At 36.8% G+C, this 26161-nt stretch overlaps 1 protein-coding gene across 1 annotated transcript in view; it reads right to left on the reverse strand.

The window, feature by feature from the left end:
• Positions 1–26161, reverse strand: part of myo1d (myosin 1D) — a 71598-nt gene that overhangs the window by 4460 nt on the left and 40977 nt on the right. Inside the window, exons 17-21 of the mRNA XM_082151229.1 lie at positions 19699–19922; positions 18321–18459; positions 18109–18213; positions 17874–17987; positions 12914–13068 (exon numbers count right to left, since the gene is read on the reverse strand). Of these exons, the coding sequence (XP_082007355.1) occupies positions 12914–13068; positions 17874–17987; positions 18109–18213; positions 18321–18459; positions 19699–19922 (737 nt within the window). The remainder of the gene's footprint in view (positions 1–12913; positions 13069–17873; positions 17988–18108; positions 18214–18320; positions 18460–19698; positions 19923–26161) is intronic.

Raw genomic sequence — 26161 nt, forward strand, 5'->3', positions numbered from 1 at the left:
CCAAACATTTAAGTTTTTAATATAGATTTTTTATTTGAATAATTTCACAGTTAATCTTCAAATTAACGTAGCAACTATATAAAGACAGTAGCCTATATTTTAAATATTTGTTTAATGGCATCTTTTTATGAAAGATGGCATCACCAATACCGCTACTGATGTCTCTATGAAACTGATTTTTCCCCATCAATTTTAGCCATTAATTATAGTCATTCAGCATTACAGTATAATTGAAAGCTATCTTTTTTTTTCTTTTTTTTTTCATTTATTAGGCTTTAACTAATATAACAACTTTTCATTTAAGTGAACTTAAAATAATCTTCACATAAATCCATTACAATAAATGCCACATTTACCTGTGCCCTTTAATATATATGAGTTATTTTTTGTCTACTGGCCAAGTCAGTCTGGTTCAGATTTTTTACTTGCCCTGTCAAAATGCACAAAAAGTTATTGTTTTCATTATTTTTGACCCATTTTAGGTAGGTCTAACAGGTAGGATATATACCCAACAATAAAGTTATCAAACACTTCACTGCATACATTATAAATTAAATATATATTAAACTAAAATATATATTCAGTCAAGAGTAATGAGAGGTTTTCTCTGTCTTTTGTTCTTTGATTAATGTTAATCACAGACATCACAGCAGTGAGTTTAATAGGCTGCTGTCACTTTAAGACCTGATGTCACACATGATGCGGATCTGACGCACATCCTATTTTTTCATACATTTATTTTCTGTACATTTACATACATTTAAGACTTCATTTAACTGTGCTTGCGAGGATACTCAACAAAATGGGCATTTTATAATTTTGTGTGTTTTTGTCCATTCAAGCATTGGCCACAGATCATATCGTGTCGAGTCATATCGTGTCGAGTTTTTAAAATTATTTATATTAGTTTTACAATGGGACACCCTGATTTATTTAATGCAACAAAATTCATCAAGTTTAAAGTGTGACAGTGTCTCCAAATACTTTTGGACCACTTTATATTAAAATTACCATCATTGAACTGTAATGCTTTGGTTTTATATGTACTTGTTATAAACATGCATCCTATAGAGCAATAAAGTTTAAATAAATATTTTCTCTCTCAATGTCCATGAGGTCAGCAGGCCAAAAAGAGGATTTTCTTCATCTAAAAAGAGCCCTTACTGACACTTTCTGTTCTACTGCCACAACAGCAGATGCAGCTGAGGTTCAGAAAGGTGTTAAACGGTCTCTTATGATCACTGTTCTGCATCTGTATTTATCTGCAAAGCAATTTTGGCTCTAGTATATTTTGTGGGTCGAGGACAGAGGGGAAATGGGAGAAGAGAAGAATGAATGCGTGTCTGCAACATAGTCACGCCCCACCTACAAAAATAGCAGATATGCCCTTGGGCTAATCCGTCTTCACATCCTCAAAAAAAAGGGGGAAAAAAAAGAAGCTACAAAGTATTATGCTTGCTGTGCACTTGAGAGAAGAGAGGCAGCACCGCAGCATCCTTCACTTCATACCGCCCCACTCCAGTAATCAGACTGCACTGCCTTACACACACACACACACACACACACACACACACACACACACACACACACACACACTTAGGCTGGAAGCACCTTTTTGAGGTTGCTATTATTAAACCTTGTCCTAGGGATTAGAACAGAGAGCGCATCTTGTGATGGTGTAAGTGTTTTTTTTTCACCATGATCCTTAAATAAAAAATAAAAAACATGGAATAAAATCAGTCAAATTATACCTCACTGATTCATTAATGAACAATTAAGCTTTGATACATTTAATTTTCATTGGCATTTAGTTGATTTTCAATGTGTGAAATCTACCAAAATGAGCATGACGTTCATTGAAGCACCAGCACAGATGATGAATAAGCCAAGTAGATAGATTACTGTAGAAAATATAATAATTCAGCTTCCTCAAATCTCTCTGTGCAGTAAAGCCTGCCCTCTAAAACTACTATTTATCAAACACAAGCAGGAGCTTTAGCTTCTAATATGTATCAGATCAGTGGCAGGGCTTCGTTGCCTCTGCTCTTTTTCACAATTTTAAGCTGTTAAGGAGGAGATTACAAAGTAGGTCATTTAGAAGAACAGGGAGAAAAGGCTTAGCAAGAAGAAATATTGATCAAAGCTGGGGCTCTTCTCAGAGAACAGCAGGCATGAATTCAAAAGAGGCAAACAAGAGTGAGGAGGGGAAAAGAGATAGAGGGATGAGAAAGTAAGTGAAAATGAGAGAGCAAAATAATAGGACAGGGAGGAAATAATGGACGACAAAGAGGCCAGCCCTACAGGGAATACCGAAAAAAATGTGTCAGGTAAGCTAAAAATGTGCTTCATGTGGTAACATCTAACCCCTTATTTACACTGCAAAAGTCTGCGGCGCATCACGGCTCCTACATGGCCACCGGATCTTAATGCTTGTGTATATACCAGCTTCGACACGGCACGTTTCAGAAGCTTCCTAGAAGTGCCTAGTCTATTTTTGACGGACGCCGCGTCCAAATGCCAGTGTTCTCCTGCTCACAGGCACTGTATGTGAAATATAGATACAAGATATTTGACGATGTATTTTAAACTACTAAAACACAGCTACAAATCTTTTATCCTTGTCGTTCATGGACTTTTAAGTGTATTAACTTTGTCTGTAGGCTACAGCACAACAAAGTAGGACAGCAACACAGCAATACAACAATAAACACAATTAAACCGGACAAAACATAACCATTTAGCCAACTTAACCATGGTAGAACCCCAAAAAAGAAAAACAAAAAGAAAAATATCGTCAGACGGGTAAATATTGTGTTCTCGCGAATCCAGTTGCTTTGCTTCTGAAATGGTCCTGGTGAGAGTTGGCACCGCGTGGAGGATGGAACAAAACCTTGCCGTAATGCGCCGCAGACATGTGCCACAGACATGTGCAGTAGCCTATATGTAAGGGTACATTAACATGACAGTGATGCACTAAAAACAGAAAAGTTTTCCTTAGCGTTTTTTGCGTTACAGACAGCAATGTTGTCAAAACAATCCCCGTTCAAACGGATCCACGGAAACGGCTAAAAACGCTGCATTGAATGCCAGGCCAGTAGTTGGCGATGCCACTTTGTAAATTAACACTACGAATCAATCATGATCTTTTGGATACAATATTACAATCTGACTGGTTAAAACGGCATTTAAAATGTGTCAAGCGAGATAATCAACATGCCTCTAATATGTTAAATCATATTTAACCTATGAAGTTCATTTTTCCTATGGAATATCAGCAAGATTTCAAGCTTAACAGACACCTGCAGATTTGCTCACTGACTAAAGACAGACCGCTGTGTTCCAGTAATCAGCAACTGAAGCTACAGACAGCAGGTGTTGATATGAATCAGTAATATTTGGCGGTAAATTTGCTGATAGTGTGCAGATACACTTCCTGTTGAGAGTTCACAGAGATCAAAGTGGACCTGAGATTACCTGTGCTGAAGGTTTAGAATCAATAGAACTAAACCTGATGAACAGCAGGTGTGTAGGGTGCAGTATGGACCTAATAATTTGTACATCTTCCAGACTTCTCTCCCTTTCTCTGCGAAGGTTGAGGAAAACCATTCACTGATTCACAGTAGACAATCTGTTCCTCAATGGTCAAAATACAATAGGACAGATGCCCCATGAAATTCAGCACACCCTAATACATACACCACCCATTGTTATATGCCCTGCTGGCTACTGAGGAGACAATGCCACTTCCTAAAAGAATCCCCATGGGAGCTGTATAATCAACAAGACATTTTTTGGGACAATACTCTGAGTCAATTTCTGGTCACTCAAAGTCACATAAAAATAATCCTGACTGGTAATGAGAGACACTTTTTAAAAATCAACAAACTAATATAATGATATTAGGGCCTAATAGCAGGAAATCAATAGTGTTAATGCAGATTTCCCAGAGCGTGGCGGGAAGCAAGGACAGCTTAGCACTTCATTTGCAGCAAGAGGCTGTTGCTTGATCCAAGCATGACTTACCAAACATCCAGATAATGTCTAGTTAGCCATAAAGCTCCTTACTGTCATTCATCAGCTTCTGAACATCAAAGTAGAGCCTCAGCAGAGGATCACTGCAAGAGGGTCAGTGTAGGTGACAAGTGAAAGAGGTTAGTTAATAAGAGATGATAGAGATGTGAAGAAAGAGAGGATAGACAGAGGAACTGAGAGGCTGAGTGAGGATGAAGGTGCTATGAGTGATTTCAGATGTTTTGCTAACTCCAGACCATTCTCCAAAACCAAGCTTGATATCAGCAAAATGAATGACAGAAAGAGGTTGACTGGACAGAAGAGAGATCGACTGTTTTTCCTATTGACTTAAAAAGGCTATTTCTTTGACTAATGTATTTCTAGCATATACACTACCGTTCAAAATTCTGGGGTCAGAAAGATTTTTTAAATGTTTTTGAAGTGCACCAAGGCTGCATATATTTAATTTAATAAAAAAGAATAGTAAAAAAATACATTTTAAAATGATTTATTCTTGTGATTGCAAACTTTTCCGCAGCCATTTCTTCAGTCACATGATCCTTCAGAAATCATTCTAATATTTGGTGGTAAAAAGGAAACATTTATTAGCTATTATTAACTGTGCTGCTTAATTTTTATTTTTTTTATTTTTTTATTTTTTGTGGAAACCGTGATACAATTTTTTAGGACTTTTTGATGAAGAGAATGTTCAAAGGAACGGCATTTATTTAAAACAGAAACAAATATATATGTAACATTATTGATGTCTTTAAAAGAATAAAAAGACATAAAAACAATAAAAATGTAATAAAAGCAAAAATTACAAAATTACAAAATGAACTAGCAAATATACACATTAATTAGCAGATATACAAATTTAAAATGTACTCTTTTTCCTCTTGGAAAACTCGACCAAAGTATTGATGACTCATCCTGCACTACACTGATTTTCATCCAATCAAACGTTCTCTAGAATGAAAATGTACCTCCTTCTAATATCACCTAAAAAAAAGACTAGTATGGCTAAATATAACAAAAAACCTACATTACGTTAAAAAAGGAACAAATCCTTCAATAAGTATTGTACAAAATTGTGTGTGCTTTTAAATTCAATTTAATTCCTGCATTTCAATTAAGGAAGCAAACAGGAAGTAAAATGATATTCTAATTTCATTCAATTGAATTAAATAAAGTAGAATTCAAATATAAATTCATATAACTTAAATAAGTTTAATTTTTAAAATGATGGACTACACTACACTCTAATGTACACTATATACATAGAAAAGGCAAAAAGCCAAAAAATAACACTAATAACTGTAATAATGAGTATTGTAGCTGTAACAAAAGCAAAATAGTCATAATAACAGCTTTAGAAATAGCACATGTAATTGTATTAGTAATAGTAAAAATAATAGTAGCAATTACAAAGACAGAAACTGTAATTATGGTAGTGGTGGTAAAGACAGCTACACAAACGTAAATGTATAAGCATTTGGTTATGTTCAATTAGTGATTGGAGAAAAAATGAGAGGACGGTAAAGGAATAGGATGTGAGGTAAAATGGCTGTGGAGACATTAGATGCAGAGCAGGTGAGAGTCACACAGACATGAGCCAACGAAGCATCCTCCCATTATCACATCTCTGGCTGGTTGGAACGCAGAGAGTGAAAGAATGTAAGACACAAGGGCAGTGGGGGTGGAGCGGTGAGAGAGAGCGAGCGAGACACAGCAATGCAGAGCTTGCACAGGAGAAAGTAGGTCAGATTCATCCACTCCAATTCAAACGCACACAAGTACAATATCATAGCCATCCACCGACACCCCAACATCCATTTAAAAACCCCAACCAGTTCGTCAGCTAAGCCTTTCCCTCCATCGGTTCAGTTCAGGATGACTAAACACAAAAACACATTCAGCTCATTAGAGAGCAAAACAAGCTCTGACAGAGAAACAGCAATTTACTGTACATACTTGATGTATTTGAATTTTCTCCAAAGGGAATTTATAAGGACAATAAGGACAAAAATATGATATAATATATAAAATATAATAATATATAAAATTAGATTATTGTGATATTGAATGAATACTCTATAAACCACAGATTTATTTTGAAGCAACACTGTCCAAAAGTGACCCCAGTGGTGAAGTTTCCTCCATGAGCTCATTGTGTTTTCGAGTGCTGTGTACATTCATTGAGCTGGTAATGCTGCATGACTGTTAATTAATTGTTCTGATTGATTGCTATGTTGTGCCTGACAGTGTTTAGTGTTCAATGTTTTATGTCTGGGGTTGTTGTTGCTCCACCTACTGGACTGGATGTTGAAGTGCAATGGCGGTTGCTGCAACTTTACCGCAATTGTAATATTGTTACTGTAATCATAATTTACCATTACTGTAATATTGTTTATAATATTGTTATTACTTTTAATGCAATGTAAAAAAGGCTTAAAATGCAAAAACTTTGTAACACATTGTATATTAATATCGTTCAAAAGAGGTCAGTAAGATAAAAAACAAACAAATATAATACTTTCATTCAAAAGGATCAAAAGTGACACATTTCTAATATAAATATATAGTAAAGACACATTTATGTTATAAAACATTTCAAAGAATCAAAGAATTTAAAATTAAGAATAAAAAAAATATTTAGCAGCACAACTGTATTCAACATTGATGATAATAATAATAATAATAATAATATGAAATGTTTCTTAAGCAGCAAATCAGCATTTTAGAATGATTTCTGAAGCATCATGTGATTGAAGACTAGAGTAATGATGCTGAAAATCCAGCTTTGACATCACAAGAATAAATTACATTTTGAAATATTTTAAAATAGAAAACAGTTATTTTAAATTTCAATTATATTTCACAATATTACTGTTTTTACTGTATTTTTGATCAAATAAATGCAGACTTCTTTCAAATAAAACTGTATCAACTCCAAACTTTTGAATGGTAGTGTAAATACACTATAAAAACAAAATATTATAATAAATGTATCTTTTATGTCAATAGTGTAGAATAAAAGGTTCCACCTGCCTTAAAACTTCAAATTATGTAAAAATCTAAAGTAAATTGTATTATGACTATTACACAAATATCACATGCATTATACTTCACTAAAAAACAAATGCAGAGGGAACTGTACCACTGAAGCGCATATGTGTGTAAATGCACACTGAAGATTGCAAATTCCCACTTATTTGTTTCGCTCGGGTGGGGTGAAACGAGTTTTCCCTCTGCAGGCTACTGTAAGCGACTAATTTACATACGAATTCCAGTATAATCACTGCAACAGGCAATTCATAGCAGCCTTTACCTTGAAAGGGTAGGCAAATGGAGCTATTTAGAGAAGCATCTCTCTCTCTCTCTCTCTCTCTCTTACTCATTAGTATTCTAAACCGGCAGGCCAACTAATGGACTAAATATCAGACAGACATGGATCGTCTAGTTGCTATGGGAACTGCATCTGCAGCACCAAGAGTGAGGTGAGGTGAGAAATACAGAGGAAAAAATAAACACATGGAATGAGAAACAGAGCTAGTGCATGCAGGCTCAGAGAAATAATGGACAAAACAGAAGAAGGAAAAGCAAAAATGAAGCACTGGAAGGACAAGAGGGGTAAAAACTTGACAATCTGGAGGCTGAAAGAGCGTTCAGCATGAAGGATGACCTTGCTGAAGGACACAACGATTGCAGCCAGCACCTCAACACAGAGTCACTGGCAACAGACTAATGAGGCCTGAAAAAACATTCGCATTATTGTGCGCATTTATAATACAGCACATTAGGCACAGAGTAGCTTCCTGCCCAGCTCGATGCTGTATCATGCCCGTTTCTCATTACACTGGCGCTAGAACACACACTTAAGCCAGCCAGCGACTTTAGAATTAGAAACCTGATCCCATCAATGGAAGAAATTCACTTATGCCTCTACTCGGAAACTCTTCTCTCAGAGTCATGATTGATTTATAAAAAGAATGAAAAGTGCTGCAGCACAAATTACGGTCTGGACAGAGACACTCTTATTATTGGTATGTTTTGTGTTTTCAACACTGACAACATAGGTTTATGGAGATTTTTGTCATTTAGAAGGAAGAAAAAGATTAGCCAGACTGTAATGTACACTACAAAGTAGTGACCCCAAAAAGGTTTGGGGTCAGTAAGATGTGTTTGGATTAAGTATTTTATGCTCACTAAAAACCGTAATATTGTGAAATATTATTACATTTTTTAAATAACTGTTTTCTATTTTTAATTTATTTTAAATTGTAATTTATTGGCAAAACAAATGGGTTTGATTTAACTTGTTAATTGTCACACAAATAGAAAAAGGGTAGTGAGGAAGTGGCCAGAACCACTATTATCCCTGTCCCATCATGCCTTATCAACCTCAGGACTACTGCTGGACTACTGAGGATTGCTGTAAATTCCTCTTCTCTCTCACACAAACACACATTTTCAGAGTCTTTGTCTAACAGAGTTACAGAGAAGTGCAGATTTGAATCTGGCCCAGTTTGGTTAGTGATGGCATGGAGGTCATTCTGAGGCACTCTGGGTAATAAGCATGCAGAAAGTGATCAAAGAACAAACGGGGATCAATAAAGAGTAATGGCATGTGATTTTGCTGAGTTGAGAGATTAAACAAAGAGAAAAAAAGCAATAAAGTGAAGCCCAGAAGCCAAAAGAGCACTGAACCTGAAGGATGATTTCATATCAGTAACTGCTGATTATTGTGTAAGAGCATTTCAATGACCCTGTGACCTTCTATATGCATGTCAATATATAATTACAGTGGCAGGAAATGAAAAGCCCCACACTTGCTTTCCCACTGCCTGAAGCACAAGTCTTTGCCCCCCTAATCCTTAACGCTATAATGATGTCAGAGGTTCAGAAACGACACTCACTCAGACATCCAAACTCCTGGTCACTCTCCCAGGAGCTTTGAAACAGGATTTGAGTCCAAAAGGCACCATTCATTCCCTCAGAGAAGTGTTAAAAGGAGACAGACTTAATGGATTCCTGTAGAGAACTCTTTCATTTAATTTCACAGGGCCTTTTAGTTCAAGCTACAGTGATCAATAGAGACAAGGGTCTTCATTCAGATGAGACACTAGCTGAGCTGACACCAACACCTTTGTTTCGAGCCCAATTTAAACAGATTAGACCAACACACTAGATTTGGCATCTCACAGAGGAATTCCCTCTTTTGAAAGAGTTACACAGGCTAATAAAGGAGACTCAGGACCTTTCTTGCTGCAACAAAGTAGTCAACAGAACCTCAAGACTCGAAATAGTGTAGCTAATCCTGATCTGGGTCTTCACACATTCTGTTTAGTGCATGAGTGAAGCGCTCCTTGATAACTGTGACAGGATGAGTGACAGCTACGGTGATGCGGACAGATGTGTGCGAGCGTGTGCGCATGTCGGCCAGAGAGTGTGTGGGTGTGTATCTGTCGGGCTGTGGCTCGAATCTCTTTGAATAATGCTTAAAGGCAGGTGTGATAGCTGGAGCGATGAGGCATTCCCTCTGTAGAGAGAAAGAGGTGCAGTGCTTCCTGTGTGCTGTGCATGCCAATGATGAAGAGCCTGGTTAAAAATAGAGCTGCAGTCACACAATCTTAAATATTTAATCTCCTACATCTCATCCCTGGAAAAGAAGAGAGAAAGTAGGGTAGGATAAGAGAAATATTGAGCCTCCACAGGCAGCATTTTAAAGGGATAGTTATTAAGAAAAAAATTTATTGTCATTAATTACTCACCTTCATATCATTCAAAACCTGCATGACTTTCTCCAGAGCATTTTTTGATAAATGTTTTATTTTTATTTTCCATGTAACTAATGAACAATGAATGGGAAAGCTTTTTCCCCCAAAGCATACATTAGCTTTGTGTGATGAATAGATGGACATTTATAAATGCAGACTGAATTTGTTTATATAACTAAAACTATTGAAAAAAATTATTATAAAACATATTAGATGAAAAATATTAGATAAAAAAAATAAAATAACTGAAATAATTGAAGTTGAAGCACAAACTACAAACTGGAAAAAGTACAATTAAAGCTGAAATAAAAATAAACTTAACATAAGTAGTAATTTCAGTGTTTTTTTATTTTATTTGTTTTATACAAAACATTTAGCTACAGAATACTTCCATGTAAGAAAGTAGAAAGTCATTTGAGAGTTTACGATTTTTGAATGGCGTGAGGGTGAATAAATGTTGACAGAATTTAAATGTTTGTGTACTATTCCTTTAAGGCACAGGTAGGATCCCAATGCAAAGGTTGCTCCAAAAGACAGGCAGCATAAAAATAAATGAAAAATAAATCATTTATCTATTTTTTTCCTTCATAATATTAGTTTAATATTTAGTATCTAATTAATAATTATACAGAATGTTGATCAATTCAAATAGTTTGATATAATTTAAAAATGTATTCAACATGTGTGTGTTATATCTCTTCATGCTTATTAGAGTATTGCATTGTTAACATAAAACTCAATTGTGAAATTAATTATGAATTAATTATGAATTATGAACCTTCACTTGAGGTTCAATGCTGCCTAAATAGACAGCAGACAGCGAGGCAGCTTACTAAGTTTTGTAACTGGGCAAGAGAGATGCTGGAACAATGGTGAGGATAAACAAAGTAAGTTTCAGAGAAAAATAAAAATGTTGAGAGAGAAAATGGGCACTTAGAGAAATAATCCTCGATTTGAGATATCAGAGACTTTGTTAACAACAGTCTTACTGTAGATAAGAGGGTTATGATTTTACTCGCATATGGCACAGTCTTTGCCAGTCAGACTGATTTTCAATACATGGGATGTTCTTCCAATCTATTAATAGCACAGAAAAAACGGTTATGTCTGCAGTTTTCCCGTAAAGCCACTCTGGCAGAAAGTCAAACTAGTTCAGTGTCAAACCTCAGCGAAACGTGCCCAGAGATCCAAACTCACTTAACGTCCACATCATGCATAATGGCATAGGTTCGGTATAACTGAAAATAATTTAAACTGACTACTATTTTTGTATTACTAGCTCTCAAAAGCTGCTATACAAGCTCTTTCCTAGATGTCACCGTTGAAATCGCAATAGGAAGTGAACTGAGAGAGGAAGGACTAGCGTCTCTGCGGTGGCTAGTGCTCAGGCTGATGTGCAGGACAGCAGAGGAGAGATAAAGGTTAAGTACACATCTACAGGGAGAGGAAAGCAGCAGAACACAGCAGCTTCAGAGCCTGGCCTTTTGTTCGGCGAATGGATCACGCTGATGGATGGATCCAGAGAGAGCTTACGGCTGCAGGTCATTAGCAACGAAACGTTAGCAAGGTGTTTTCTGAAAAACACCCTGCTTGGGGGACACAGGGCTTTATTTACAGGAAAAGCAGCGAGGCATCTTTGTAAGGAATGTCGATATCACACATTTACATGCACAGTTGTAAAACGGTCTTCATCTATCCGGCCAAGTACACATGATACGAATGGCCTTATTTTAGCGATCTAAGCGCATGGTCTTAAGCGCACGGCGCAAGTGCACTTGGGGCGTGTCCGAAACCACTTTTGCTAGTTGAACGACGGGAAAAATGGTCAGCTGCTCTGCGCATGGTCTAAAAGGGTTGTCCATATTCTCTTAATGAGTAATGGGTGTGTTTTGGGCATAACGTGCAATAAACCAATCAGAGTCTCATCTCCCATTCCCTTTAGAAGGCAGTTGCGCTCGCACAATGGCGGATTCGCAATTAACATGGCGGAATTTGCAAGCGGAAAAACTGAATGCTTCTCTAGAGAGGAAACAGATCTGCTCATGTGCGAGGTTAATGCGCTCGAGCAGACCATCTACGGGACAAAGTGTACGCGCGTTGTGGACCTGCCTATGGCGCACAATTCTAACGCGCTCTTTAAATAACAAAAAATATATATTGCGCCGTCTATTTCAGTTGCCTCAAAATAGTAACGCGCCAACAATGTGCCTGAATACACCTCGTTTTCAGACCAGCTCTGAAATGGGCCATGGGTCCATGGGTCCTAGTCATGGGCCATGACCAGCCATGGGCACACAAATGGGCGCAAATGCATTTGCTATTTAAACAACACATGATACGAATGGAATGGCAGGACGTGAAAATGATAACTGCGTCAGGTTGAAATTAGCAAGACAAACTTGCATCGTGCCTGGCACAGCATTGTGCCGGGTGTATGATAGGTCCCAATGTGTTTTCGAATATTTGAATTTTGAACATGTTGTGCTTCACCTCTGTATTTCAGAGCAAGCCTGAGGCCAATTGTAGTCTGATTAACGTGTATACTTTCTGGACAAAGCCTAGGTCTGTTATTGTGCATGTTTTTAAAGGTTGTTTCAGGGCACTGAAATCTCTTGGCTTTCCTCTAATCTCAGTACATAGACAGACAGACAGACACACTCTACATACCTCAGATAACCTTTTGAGTCCATCTGATTTTTTTTCTAATTCATAAGCCATACAGAAAAGAAAAAAAACATCAAAAGGACTGTTATAGTATCTACCGCCTGTCGATTTCAGGAAGTGTAACCCCTTAGCCATCACAGTATGACACACTAGGACATAATTTAGCAAACATCAAGCAGAACATCTATCTCATTTGGCAGCTTCTTTGAAGCATAAAGTAACTCTCAAATCTAGAAGACACAATTTCTTCTACCGCATCATAAAAAGCCAAAGGGGGTACCAATCTGACAGGGCTAAGCTGGCTGCTCTGTCCTTAAAAGCCCTGAACTGGCTCTACAGAGAAGACAGTGGGTGAATTATTATGGTTGGCATTCTTAGCCTTATGTGCCCTGGCCCTGTTCCCAGAGTCTTGCTATTTCTCCCAAATCGCTCTCAGGAGCGCCCCTTGCTGGTGTCACCTTTTGAAGTGGCCGAGCATGGTCCCCACCAGCTCTCCGATGCGGCTGTCCCCCGCTGGCACCATGCCTTGCAGGCACACGATTAGATCCCGGTTGTCTTTGGTGTGGAAGACGACCAGCTGGTCCTTCCCAGGGGAAACGCTCACTCCAGTCACCTGAGACAGAAAGAAAGGGTGATGCGAGTTAAAACCGCACTCATACAGACACAGCAGACCAGTGTTCACTAATAAGCCCTGCCATAATTTAGTTCTCATTATCGTCAACCTGCTAATGTGGGCCCAGGGTTTTGGAGGTGCACTCACAGGAAACATTACACATCTGTTGGTACATTGAAGTGTGGGAGCAACTAATAATTTACTGTGTTACAATGAACAAGGTGAGATGCATATTTCCAGAGCAGATGACCTTTAAAACCAGTGTTATTTTAGTATAATTGATATACTATTATAGTATTTATAAATATTTCTAATGAACTTTTATTTTTATATTTTCAGTTTTAATTAATTTTTATTTCCATCCCGCTTTAATTAATTTTTTTATTTCCATTTTAGTTTTAGTAATTTTAGTACATTGACTGAAACTTTTGGGACCATTTCTTATTTTTATTTAAGTTTAAGTTTTACATCTAATGTTTATATTTTATTTCAGCTTCATTTCAATTAATTCGTAACAGTTTAATACTAGTTAATATTACAATAACAACTGGTCAAAACAATAATTTAACATGGGACTGGTGATAATTAAAGGGATATTAGATGTTTGAGTGTGGTGGATTGGTGTTTGGGACCTTGGGTTCTAGTTCAACCATGTGTCAGAACAGACTGCAAAGGTCAATGACTTTACGTTTCTATTATATGCTAAATTAAGTAATTAAAAATATAGTCAGGCAATGGCAAGACAAAAACACCTAAACTATCATCCATTTCAGTGTATTAATTGAATTTCATTTTCACATTTGTTGTAGGGCTTTAAGCAAAATTTGTAAAAATGACAAAAAAAATCTAGAGATTGTAAAATAAAGAAAATCATTTAAAAACCATTTAAAAGACAATTAATAATTATAATAACGTTGTCTGCCATTTCAAAGTCAGTCTGGTTTAACCACCATACAGGAAGCCACTTTATTGTCATTTGACAAGAAAACCATAAAACAGAATATGATAGAGCTGTAGACTCAGCAAGTCTCTTAAAAATGTCAGATTATCAACCTTTTTATGACATGGAAAGGCTAGTTCAGGTTGGCAAATGGAGAAACCACACAAAAAAAGAAGTGAATAAAATAATAAAAAAATGCATGGAATTTATAATAAAAAAAACACAATAATTGAAGACGTTTCTGGAAATAAAGATTAGAGCATTCACATTTCATGGTCACACCACTCAACAATTTTTGTCGCAAACTTTATGCTGAAAATTTCATAAATGTTCTTCAAAAGTGTTTGAAACCAACATGAATAATTTCTAAGACCTAGACTTTCAGACATACTTTTATGACCCAAATACAACAGCATGCCTCCGTACATAGCTGTTCTTATCCAGATGAAGCACTTCAAAATGTGTGATGCAGTTTCCTTGAGGTAAAATGTCTTTGTTTTTCATCCTCTTTATCTCTCTCTCACTCTCTCTCTTTCTCCCTTATTCACCCAGATAGGGGCTAGGGTTCAACGAACACAGTCTGGGCTAAAGTAAAAAACAGCTAGGGGGAAATCGAGTGTACTGACTCCCCCGTGGATCAGTATTCCTGGGCAAAAATCACTAGGTGAATAGATTAAGAAACTAAGGATCTCTACCACATCTAAGATCTTGGTGATGGGCACATAGAGAAAAGATGCAAGAGGGCGACAGCTGGTGTGACCAAATTAGGACCACATTTTAATACAGTCATTACGGGATGCCGGATATGAGCAATTTGTCACTTACAGTATGAGTAAATATTTAAAGAACAGTTACGAAAGACAAATGTGAGCATGACACTGATGACCAGGCCAGAACAGGTTGTGATATCCTGATATCCATATAATGCTTGTGGAAATATAGACCAGGCACTTCCTGTGTTTGAAAATGATTGAAGGAATAGTAGTGCTCCCACTGTTATGTCAAAGATTCATTAATAAGTATAAGTAGTATCATGCAGTGTGATTTTGTGCACTATAGACTACATATCTTCTTTTCCCCCTTTTATTATTATAATTTCTAATCGTCATGCTGAGATAAATGAACCAAACAAACAGCATTCAGGAAAATATATAGAATACAAAGAGGTCTATGAAGCGTAAAACAGTCTGCAACAGGAGAAAAAGAGATAAAAAACAAAGGCCACAGAAGTGCGAAGACACAAGCAAGCCCGAGCAGAAGGAACACACAGAGGAGGCAAATTTGTGCACATGCTGGAACGATACTAGACATCAGCTGATCTCCCCTCCCGCTCCGTCACCATGACAACCCCATCCCCTGGGATGTTGGCATGACAACAGTGGAGAAGGAGATGGATGAAGAAGGAGGAGCGTAGCTGAGTTGCAGAGTGGATTGTTTTGGGGGGGGGGGGGATTAACGTGGTGATTTTTTAGTGTTTTTTTTAGATAATATCTCTGTAATAGTTTTTTTAGGACATGGTTCCAGCCCAACCATTTAATAATGCAATGAGTGTCCTTGATATCCTTTTGTCTTTGAGTTGTTAGCTGTCACATAAATCATTTTATCAATTTCCCTGACCTGTGCGTTCTGTGACACTGGAGCAATAAATAAATGTGAGGGGCAGGAAAGGTTTAGCTGGGAAGTGACCTTTCCCTAATCAAGAGATGATAACTGCTCTTTTCCAGCATAAAAAAAATCAGATATTTACACATTAGGAAATTTCTTATCTGACCCACTGTGCATATAGTCAAAGTAATAAAAAAAAAACGTATAAACGCGGTATTTGTGTTGAATGAAGAACAAAAGAATACTTAAAGGGATAGTTCACTTTGAAATTAATTTTTGGTATGTTTTAGCTTACCTCAAGGGCATCCAAGATGTAGGTGTCTTTTTTTCCGCAGTAGTTTCAATTTTGATATTTTTAGGTCAAACCGTTCTTGTCTGTCAGTCATATAATGCAGGTCTATGGTCATTATCTCAAAACACAAGCACAGAGTCCAAATTAAAACAATTCCCCGTCGTCCAAATTAAACAATTCCCCATCGTCCAAATTAAACAATTCCCCATCGTAAGTACACATTGATGGCCTAAGACACGAAACGAGCGGTTTGTGTGAGAAAACGAACAGTATTTATATCGTTTTTACCACTTATACACAGCCATGTCCGAGTGATCTGATCTGACGTGTGCGCAGACTGGCGCATAGGTATATACACACTAGATGTCGCCTTGTCTACGGCAGTTCATTGGAACGAATGTCTTTAAGGCGACATCTAGTGTGTATATATCTATGCACCAGTCTGCGTACACGTCAGATCAGATCACTTCGACATGGCTGCGTATAAGAGGTAAAAACGATATAAATACTGTTCGTTTTCTCACACAAACCGCTCGTTTCGTGTCTTAGGCCATCAATGTGTACTTACGATGGGGAATTGTTTAATTTGGACGATGGGGAATTGTTTTAATTTGGACTCTGTGCTTGTGTTTTGAGATAATGACCATAGACCTGCATTATGACTGACAGACAAGAACGGTTTGACCTAAAAATATCAAAATTGAAACTACTGCGGAAAAAAAGACACCTACATCTTGGATGCCCTTGAGGTAAGCTAAAACATACCAAAAATTTATTTCAAAGTGAACTATCCCTTTAATTGAACGCTGTTGATAAATTTAATTGTGTGTCACTTTCACAACTCGCTTCTCCCACTACTAGTGCTGCCAATTTAATGAGTTAATTTAATACAGTTAGCATATATATATATATATATATATATATATATATTTTTTTTTTTTTTTTTTATTTTTTTACTTAAACTATTTTAAAATAGTTTGGGGTCAGTATATATATATATTTATAAATTTTTTTATATACATTTTATTCAGCAAAGGATGCATTACATTGATCAAAATGTTTTCCTCGTTACCAAAAATTATTTTTCAAATAAATGCTTTTGAACTTTCTATTCATCTAAAATATGCATCGAGGTTTTCATAAAAACATTAGGCAGCACAACTATATTCAACATTGATAATAATAAGAAATGTTTCTTGAGCACCAAATCATCATATTAGAATGATTTCTGAAGGATCACGTGACACTGAAGAACATTCAGCTTTACCACCACATGAATAAACTACACGTATAATATTTCATATTACAGTTTTAATGTATTTTGATCAAATAAATGCAGCCTTGATGAGTATAAGAGACTTCTTTCAAAAACATTTTAAAAAATTACCGACCCCAAACTTTAGAACAATATATATTATGATTAAAAATACAAATATCACTAAAGATGATGTTTACTGATACAATATATTTATTGATTCATTCAATAAAAATAAATAAATAGCTCACCCACTCAAAGGTCTAACCCCATTTAAAACTAATCCCCGAGACAAAGGGTTTGCTTGACCAGAGCTGTATTTCAAGCACAACAGAGAATTAATTTAGTGTAAAGCTATGTTATGTAAACTAACCATGACTGGAAAGACTAGATGTTGTACCAGTTTTAGCTCAAGATAAAACATTTTGGGTTTACAGATTAAAACAGACCTTATTAACCCTGGAAGTATATAAACACAATCCATTTTGATTTTAACTGTGAAGAAAATGACAGTACTATAATCTGAATAATCAAATAAAAAAATCTGGATTGCAACCATTCTTAAAATTCAGTTGTGATATTGAATAATGTGATTATCATTCTCTTTAAACACCAAACTGTATTTAGCACTTTAAATATGATTTGCAGTCGTATTATGCTGCTGTTTGAATGCAACCTATGATTACTTGTGTAAGAATAAGGTAAATATTTACATTATAGAGTGGGATGCTCTTCATGGGCTTGTACTGCTTGACAGGGTCCATTTTGTAGAGGTGGCGATCGGTGATGAGCAATGCTCGGTTCTCTGCTTTATTGAAGCGATTGATCTGTTGAGATAATAATATTGCATAGGTTAACAACACACAAAGCAAACACCTGCGACTTGAGCAATGATACACATTAACTGTGAGTCAGAGAAGTCTGAAGCGATTATAATCAAGGACATACTTTGCGGACATTGCAGGAGAAGAGGATTCTCATGAACTTATCTTTCCTCTGCAGATCACTGGACACCAGAGTAAAAGAAGATGCTGTCCCAGGACTGTCCCTTTTCTAAGAACAGAAAAAAATTGGTGTTAAACATTCTATACTAAATGTATTCTGATTTATTTTAAACCATATGTTAATCTCCGATACATTGCATGATTTTAAACACTAACCAGGTAGTTGCCCTCCCAGGCTCTCTGCAGTCCTAGATCTGCTCTCTGCCCCTTCAGGCACTCTAATGTGGCCACTTTAGCCCTGACCTGCATCATCTCCTCTGGAGACAGGTCTTTAATGAGCGTCCAGGCCCACCATCTAAAATGATTTCAAATAAATATCCTAAATACAAATCCATCACCTGCAACATACACCGTAATTGTGACAGGAATGTACTGTAACTTAAAAAGTCCATTAAAATATATTGAAACCACACTCAAAATGCTATTCAAAATATAACTTAAACCTGGAAATAAGCAGAAAGTTTTCTGGTTTAAAAAAAATGTGAACAAGAAAACATAATGGAGTAAAATAAGTAAAAAAAAACAAAAAAAAAACTATTCAATAATTTAACAAAACATTTGCATGTTAAAGGGTCATGATATGAGATGAGATATCAAATTTGCATAGATCTTTAGAAATAAAAGAGGTCTTTGTATCATTAAAACATCTTGTAAGTTTCATAGTTTAAAACAAAGCATCTATTTAATCAAGCTCCAAAAACAGCTCGTTTTGATATTGCGGGATCCAATTATTAGCTTTTTGTGAAGTTTCCTGACAAACCCAAATGAGTTTGCGAACCCCAGTTTAAGAAACCTTGCATTAAAGCAAAAGGGGGAAAACCAAATACTGATGAGAAATAGAGGAATTTGTGTTAATTTCAGTTAGATTTTACACTCAAGTTGTTATGCTGATATTATAATTTGTATTGAAAAAAATTGCTTACATTTTTTTTAAATGCTGTAGGTGCAAAAAATATATATACTGATGAGAAATTGTAAAATTCCCGTCAATTTCGGTAAGATTTTATACTCAAGTTATTATACTGCTATATTTTTATAGAATTATTAATATAATTTTTTTATTATAATTTTTTTTTATGATGTAGGTGCACATCTGCTGTCTGACTAAAAATCTAAACACCAGGAATATTATTTTGACTTTCAGGCCATTTCCTACATTGTTTTCAGGGTCAGAGCTGTGTTAAGGCTCTTGTGAATACATCTCCAACAAGGCTTTGATCCAAATATCAATATGTGCTTCAGGCTCAACAGCCCTGTTGAACACAAGAGAGCCTTTCCATCCTTAAAGACCTAGGAAATAGACAAGCCAATAGCCAAAAAAAAGAACATTTCCCTGTCCAACAATGATAAAGAGCTGAAAGCACTGAAGTGAGTCAGAGACATTACATTATTATAATAACATTAGTCCAGACCGTGTTCCCCGTCACACGGCTGACGTTAATGCAGAACAGCTGAAGCCATACATGACTCCCCTGCCATGAGTCACGCAGAGCACCAGTGAGCCAGTACACTTCCTGTCCTCTGTAACTCTGACCTGTTGTAGATGTTCCTCAGCGCCTCCTCAAACTTCCGCAAGACCTTGGGCGGTGTGGGCCACTTCACATGTTTGCCATGATCCTTCATGCCGCGGACATTTTTGAAGCGTCGGTTGACCTCTCGGATGTACGACTTAACCTTGTATCGTCTGTACGCCCGAATGATGATAACAGCGGCACGCATGCGGCGGTAACGCCTTCTGGCCAGTGTTCCACGCCACACCTGAGAGAAAGAGTGAGATAAAAAGAGTGTGAGTGAAAGATCAAGATTAACATTGTAACCTAATGCAAATATCACAATATCAAAGCTGAAAATGTTGGACAATCTCAAGGAAAATGCAAATAAAGACATGACAAAAGCAATATCAACAACAGACCTTTACTTAATCATCTTCTGTACACAATTTTTATCATTTTGAACATGGTCAACTAAAAATATAATTTTTTGACTAAATTGAAATGCTATTTGACAGTAAAATTGACTTAAAAATGACATGGAAAAAAAAATGTCAAAAGACAAACTCAAAAGGAAAAAAAGGTGAAAAGTTTTTTTTAAATGTATTGTAATCTGATTTTTTATAGCTGTATCTGAACACGGTTCAGATGCCATTCCAAGTATTTCCGTTACACCTCAGGTCTAAATATAGCAAATTTTTTTTTGTTTATTTGTGTGTGAGAATACCCCTGGTAGAGATACAGTATATCATGATGCCAAATATAACACATCTGCTCCAGTGTGGGATATAGCTGGACTCTCTAATGATACATATAATGTGATCCGTGGCACCCAAAGTGCATTTCTGAGGATGTAAGGCCGGTCTTAGACATGAATAATAGATGATAATGGACCTCTGGGGAGATGTTTAAGTGGCTCAGTACTCAGAAAAAAACCCCACCATATGTTGAATCCACTTTACATTGACTCAGGTGGGAAGAAGTGAAAGGAGCCTTATGTCTGGCAAAAATGACATCATAAACATGAGGTTAAACTTGATGTGTTGTCCAAAGATATCAATTCCAATGTCCTATTCTATAATACTGTCTTAAAAATTGAGGATGCTGCTTTTTGGTGACCTGGACTGTCACCACAGATGCCTCAAGCTTGCATTATACGGTATTCAGTGTAAAATTTTGTGTTAAATTAAATTAAATAAAAATCAGCGCTGTAGTGTGGGCGAGTACCCCTACATGGTCTCTAGTCTTTGCCTGTGTGCTAGTACTGACCTCAAGGAAGAACTTGCTTTGAGTTCTGTGCTACTGTGACTGAACCCATTACGTAACTTAACTGTATGACTAATGCAGAGGAGTGCAAGAACAGCAGGACTCCACATTCATACTCAGCAAATCTGCTACCCTAGGTACCACATCACTAAATTGATGCGATGGACATGATGTGCACTTGTCTCATTTCTAAACACATTTCAATCAATCAGTCCGAAACAAATGCAGGGCAATTCAGAGAATAACTTATTGATATTATTGATTAGACATTAATTATAATGTATTACAGAGTACATAAAGGTAATTAGCTTTGCTAATTAGAGGTTGAGGGGTCCATTTCAAATATTGTACAATGCTGCATGTTGCCCAGATTTGGATTATGGGTTTAATACACTTACTCTTTTTTTAAACACTTTGAAATGATTTGCTTTAACTACAATTTCGTTTTTAAGTATATGGAAATGAAGCTGATGATGATTTGCAATTTTAATGTCAAAACGTATTTACATATTACATATGGGAATAACTTATTGCATAACCAATTGTTTTTGTCAGACTAAAGTCTGAACAGATGTTTTTAGGCTGTTTCTGTTCAAGGGGGAGAAAGTGATTCTGAAATAAATATTGACAACAAAGCATGAACAGTAAATGCATGTCAATTTAAATCGAGCCTTCACACATTCATTTAATATAAATATATATTGAAATTGTGTAATGCACACCTAGTCGCGTGTGTGTGTGTCTGTACATACATACATGTATATATATATACATATACATACATACATATACATTATATATATATATATATATATATATATATATATATACACACACACACACACACACACACAGTTGTAATCTAAATTATTCAACCCCCATTGCAAATCGGGTTTATTGGCAAAATTTACAGACTTTCGGCTATTTGCAATGAACAAATCCAACAAAAGTAATTGAAATAGAAATAGCTTTAAACAACAAATGTTTCAAGTGGTTTCCCCAAAATCAAATGAAAATGCAAATTTAATGACTTCTGCAGTCTCAAAATTATTCAGCCCCTTGAATAGAATCCCTCACAACAGCACAAATCTGCAAAACAGGTGTAATCTCAAGCACACCTGATGCAACGAATCAAGGGCTTCATTAGTTACACCAGGAGTGCTTGAGCTAGAACACATGAAATATCTGAACTGGCTGGGTTTGTTGAGTGTCACATTTGACTGCATATTAGAAATATGGCCAAGTCAAAAGAATGGTCCATAAAGTTTAGAGAAGACATAATCGCCCTTCATAACCAAGGAACAAGATACAAAAAGATAGAAAACGTTGGAAGCATAGTTGGCAAGTTCAAAGTTAAAGGAACAGTGGTTACACTAAAGCCCCTTTCACACAGAGATTCCGGAAAATACACGGATAAAGTGACCCGGGATCTGACCCGGGTTCGTTTGATTTTGGTTCATTCACACTGCCAGTGATTTTCCGGAATCAGAGAGTGCGTTCACACACAACCCGTAAAAATGCCGTAAAGACACGTGACATCGATGTGACTTGTAATGTCTCAGCAGCGTCTTAAGTTTGCTTATGAGCTGCGATCTCTCTCTTGAGAAACCACGCTTGTGCATTTTCTTCTCTGATTCGATCATAAAATTGCGCATTACGTACCGTTTCACAGCTGGCGAACGATCCCGCGCTTCAGCGTCATCACTACGACACGGCATTATTACGGCTTTTGTTCACACAGCGCGCGTTCCGGGACTGAACACGGCAATGTTACTAGGTCCCGACCCGGCATCGATCCCGGCATAAATCCCGGGTCGAGTTTGCGTTCACACAGAAGGCGCTCTGGCAATTTGCCGGCAATTTCCCGGGTTCAAAGTGCTGTGTGAAAGGGGCTTAACTGGACGGGGCAGAAAAAGGAAGCTATTAACAGATTTCTGAGAAGGCAGGTTCAGAATAACCCTCGAGTGACTACTAAAGACTAGGGCTGGGACGATACACCTATCTCCCGATTCGATACTATCATGATACTTGGGTGCCGATACGATGTGTCTTGCGATTTTTTTAAAGAATTGAACTGGAGAATTAAGAATTACAAGAATATTACTGAACTGAAGGCCATTGCCTAGAAGAATGGGTTAAGATTCCTCAGAAACGCTGCACAAAGCTGGTGTCTGGTTATACATCTCGTTTTTAGCAGGTCATAAAAGCAAAAGGGTGTTTCTACTAAGTACTAAAGATGCTTGCCATGAAGGGGTTGAATAATTTTGAGACTGCAGAAGTCACTAAAAGTTGCATTTTCAGTTGAATTTGCAGAAACCACTTGAAACATTTGTTGTGTTGAGCTATTTCAATTACTTTTGTTTGATTTGTTCATTGCAAATAGCTGAAAGTCTGTACATTTTGCCAATAAACCTGATTTGCAATGGGGATATAATAATTTCAGTTACAACTGTACATATAGATCACACATTCATATAGGTATACTATTGTATATACATAGTGTATGTAGATCTACCTTCCTGCAAAGTTCAGCTCCAACCCTGATCAAACACAACTGAACCATCTAATTGAGATCTTCAGGAACACCTGATAATTAACGTTATGTTTATATTTACTATATTATTTACACGCACACACACACAGACACACATATTACATATGCAAATATCCAATTTTACAAATATTCCATACATAAAGTCACCATAATTTGAATTGTAAACAATAGCAGAAGGTCTGAGTGAAAATCAGCCTGAGCTGTTCAAATTGTGTTTATGGTAATTTAGAGAGTTAAGGCCAACTGCACATTCACACTGGCCATGCTGATGACATTGGAAATGCTTAAACAGTGGGTGGACAGACGGTTTGGGTTTTTTGGGGGGGGGGTTTTGAGAGAGAATGGTGGTAGTTGACGACACCCGGGGGAAAGTGGGTAAATCAGGCCAATAACAAGACCTCAACTCACCCCGCCCCCTCCAGTCAGCTTGTCTGATCAGCGTTTAACAAACCCAGCACAATACCGCCTCTCCGCAGCAGATTTACACACTCATCAAAGCCAAACTGGAGAAAGCTATGACAAAGAAGTCTCATATAACAATTTCAAATAATGAATGCATAAATCTTTCAATCAAACCCATTGCTTAGCACTTTTTCTTTTTAACTTTCTTTTAAGGGCTGCCAAAAAAATTTTTATTAAAAAGAAAGAGTATGACAGGACAAGATCTATGTATTTTAATGGCTATAACTGGTGTGCAAACATCTTTATTGAGATGAAATAAAAATGATATATAAATAAAAAGGGCTGTTGAATCTCTCATCCTGCAAAAACAGGACAAAGAAATTCTAGCAGAATCTATTCAGTTGTACCATCAGGTGTCAAAAGGCAATTACAGATGGCTGACAGAATGTGAGGTGACTTATCATTAATCAGAGAGGCAGGCAGGCAAATCCCACAATCCCTAAACACACACAATTTCACACACTGGCAGGACAGAATCACGGTCAGGGTATGTGACAGAGTTAAACGCATACACAAAAGATCCTAACCACAGACAATCCCACAAGACAGTGGGGGAGGAAAATGCGAAAGAGCCATTTTCATAAATCAATAACATGTGCTTGGCAAACCACTGACTTGGTGATGGAAGCCTCCATCTTCACTGTGTCTTCTGGCAGATTGTTGGACAAGTGTGTGTGTGTGTGTGTGTGTGTGTGTGTGTGTGTGTGTGTGTGTGTGTGTGTGTGTGTGTGTGTGTGTGTGTGTGTGTGTGTGTGTGTGTGTGTGTGTGTGTGTGTGTGTGTGTGTGTGTGTGTGTGTGTGTGTGTGTGTGTGTCTGGGGAAGATGTTGGGGTGCTGCCACTTTCTCAGCCAAATAACAGCAAGGCTCCTTTTGCAGCTGTCATTGCATTTATGTTTGACTGCTGTAATATTTTATCTAAGTTTTATCTGAATAAAACTAGGATACTGCTATATTTACTAAGGTGTTCTCAGTGTTTTCAGCATATTGCTATGTGGTAGCTAGGCTATTTTGACTGGTTTCTAGGTGGCTACTTACAATATGAAGTCAATACTTAATTTGAATTATACTTAGTTAAGCTGCTCACATCCTAAGAATGAGAAATTCCAGTGGTGTCTGTACTGTATCTGAGTATTTATTCTGAGAAACAAACTTTCTTCCACTACATTTCATAAAAATGTATCATTCCTTGTCATTTTTAAAATTAATAAATCGATATGCAAATTTGTGAAAGAGATTTTTAATGAATTGGTTCACAAATCACACTTAATGATTTATTTGTGAACTGGACTGATCCAATTGCAGCTGTTCTCGAGTCAACAACTGTCTGATTCAATGATACAGTCAGAGTGCATCTCCAGTTAACAATTCACTGAATTGTTTATGTCTGACACAAAATGCCAAAAATCTGTAATTCTGTAGTTAGTTACTGACAAGGAGTCCCTGGTAGAAGAGATACTGTATCTCAATGCCTGATAAAAATAAATGAAATAAGTTACTACCTGAACATTTTTTTAGTGATGGTTGCCGTAGACATGGTCACTGCACTGCACATTTCTCATCTTGTCTTATCTCTAATCTTAGCTCTTATCTCTAAAGTGGTTGAATTAATGATTCAGTGACACACTCTCTGCCACCTACTGGCAGATGTAATGATGTAACCACCAGAAGGAGAGAAAAATCCCCACCACTAACAGTATAAAGAACAATAATAAACACAAACGTCAACCGATTTCTTGATAATGAAAATGGGGTTGAGGAAAGAGTAAAGATATTTTGATAGATGAAAGACCTTGAGCACATCTGAACTGGCTCTTTTCAAGGACAGAATGGTAAAGCACCTTCATTAGATGCAGTACATTTCCATTTCCCACTTTGCCAGTGATGGCGTGTCCCCATTAACTGTCATCTCGTGAGCCATCAGGATGGGGTTATTGCACCAGGCAAACGTTTCACTAAAACCTACAGTTTTTACATGACAAGTATAAAATGTTAGTATAAGATGCTTCATTTTTTTTTTATAAAACAGTGTTCATCTACTACTGCAATCAGACACAGCAAAAGGAAAATGCAGCAGTAGAAAAAATCGGAGCAAAAACAAACAATCCTAGAGGAGGTATAAGGGATTTATGGGGGAAATATAGGAGATTTAAACAGGGAGTCTGACATCTCTGTGCATTGAGTGTTTGTTTGCCTCAGCAGATGCAATAAAAATCCACATTGTATT

The sequence above is a fragment of the Leuciscus leuciscus genome (genome assembly GCF_965113295.1).
Source record: "Leuciscus leuciscus genome assembly, chromosome: 21".
Classification (NCBI taxonomy): Eukaryota; Metazoa; Chordata; class Actinopteri; order Cypriniformes; family Leuciscidae; genus Leuciscus; species Leuciscus leuciscus.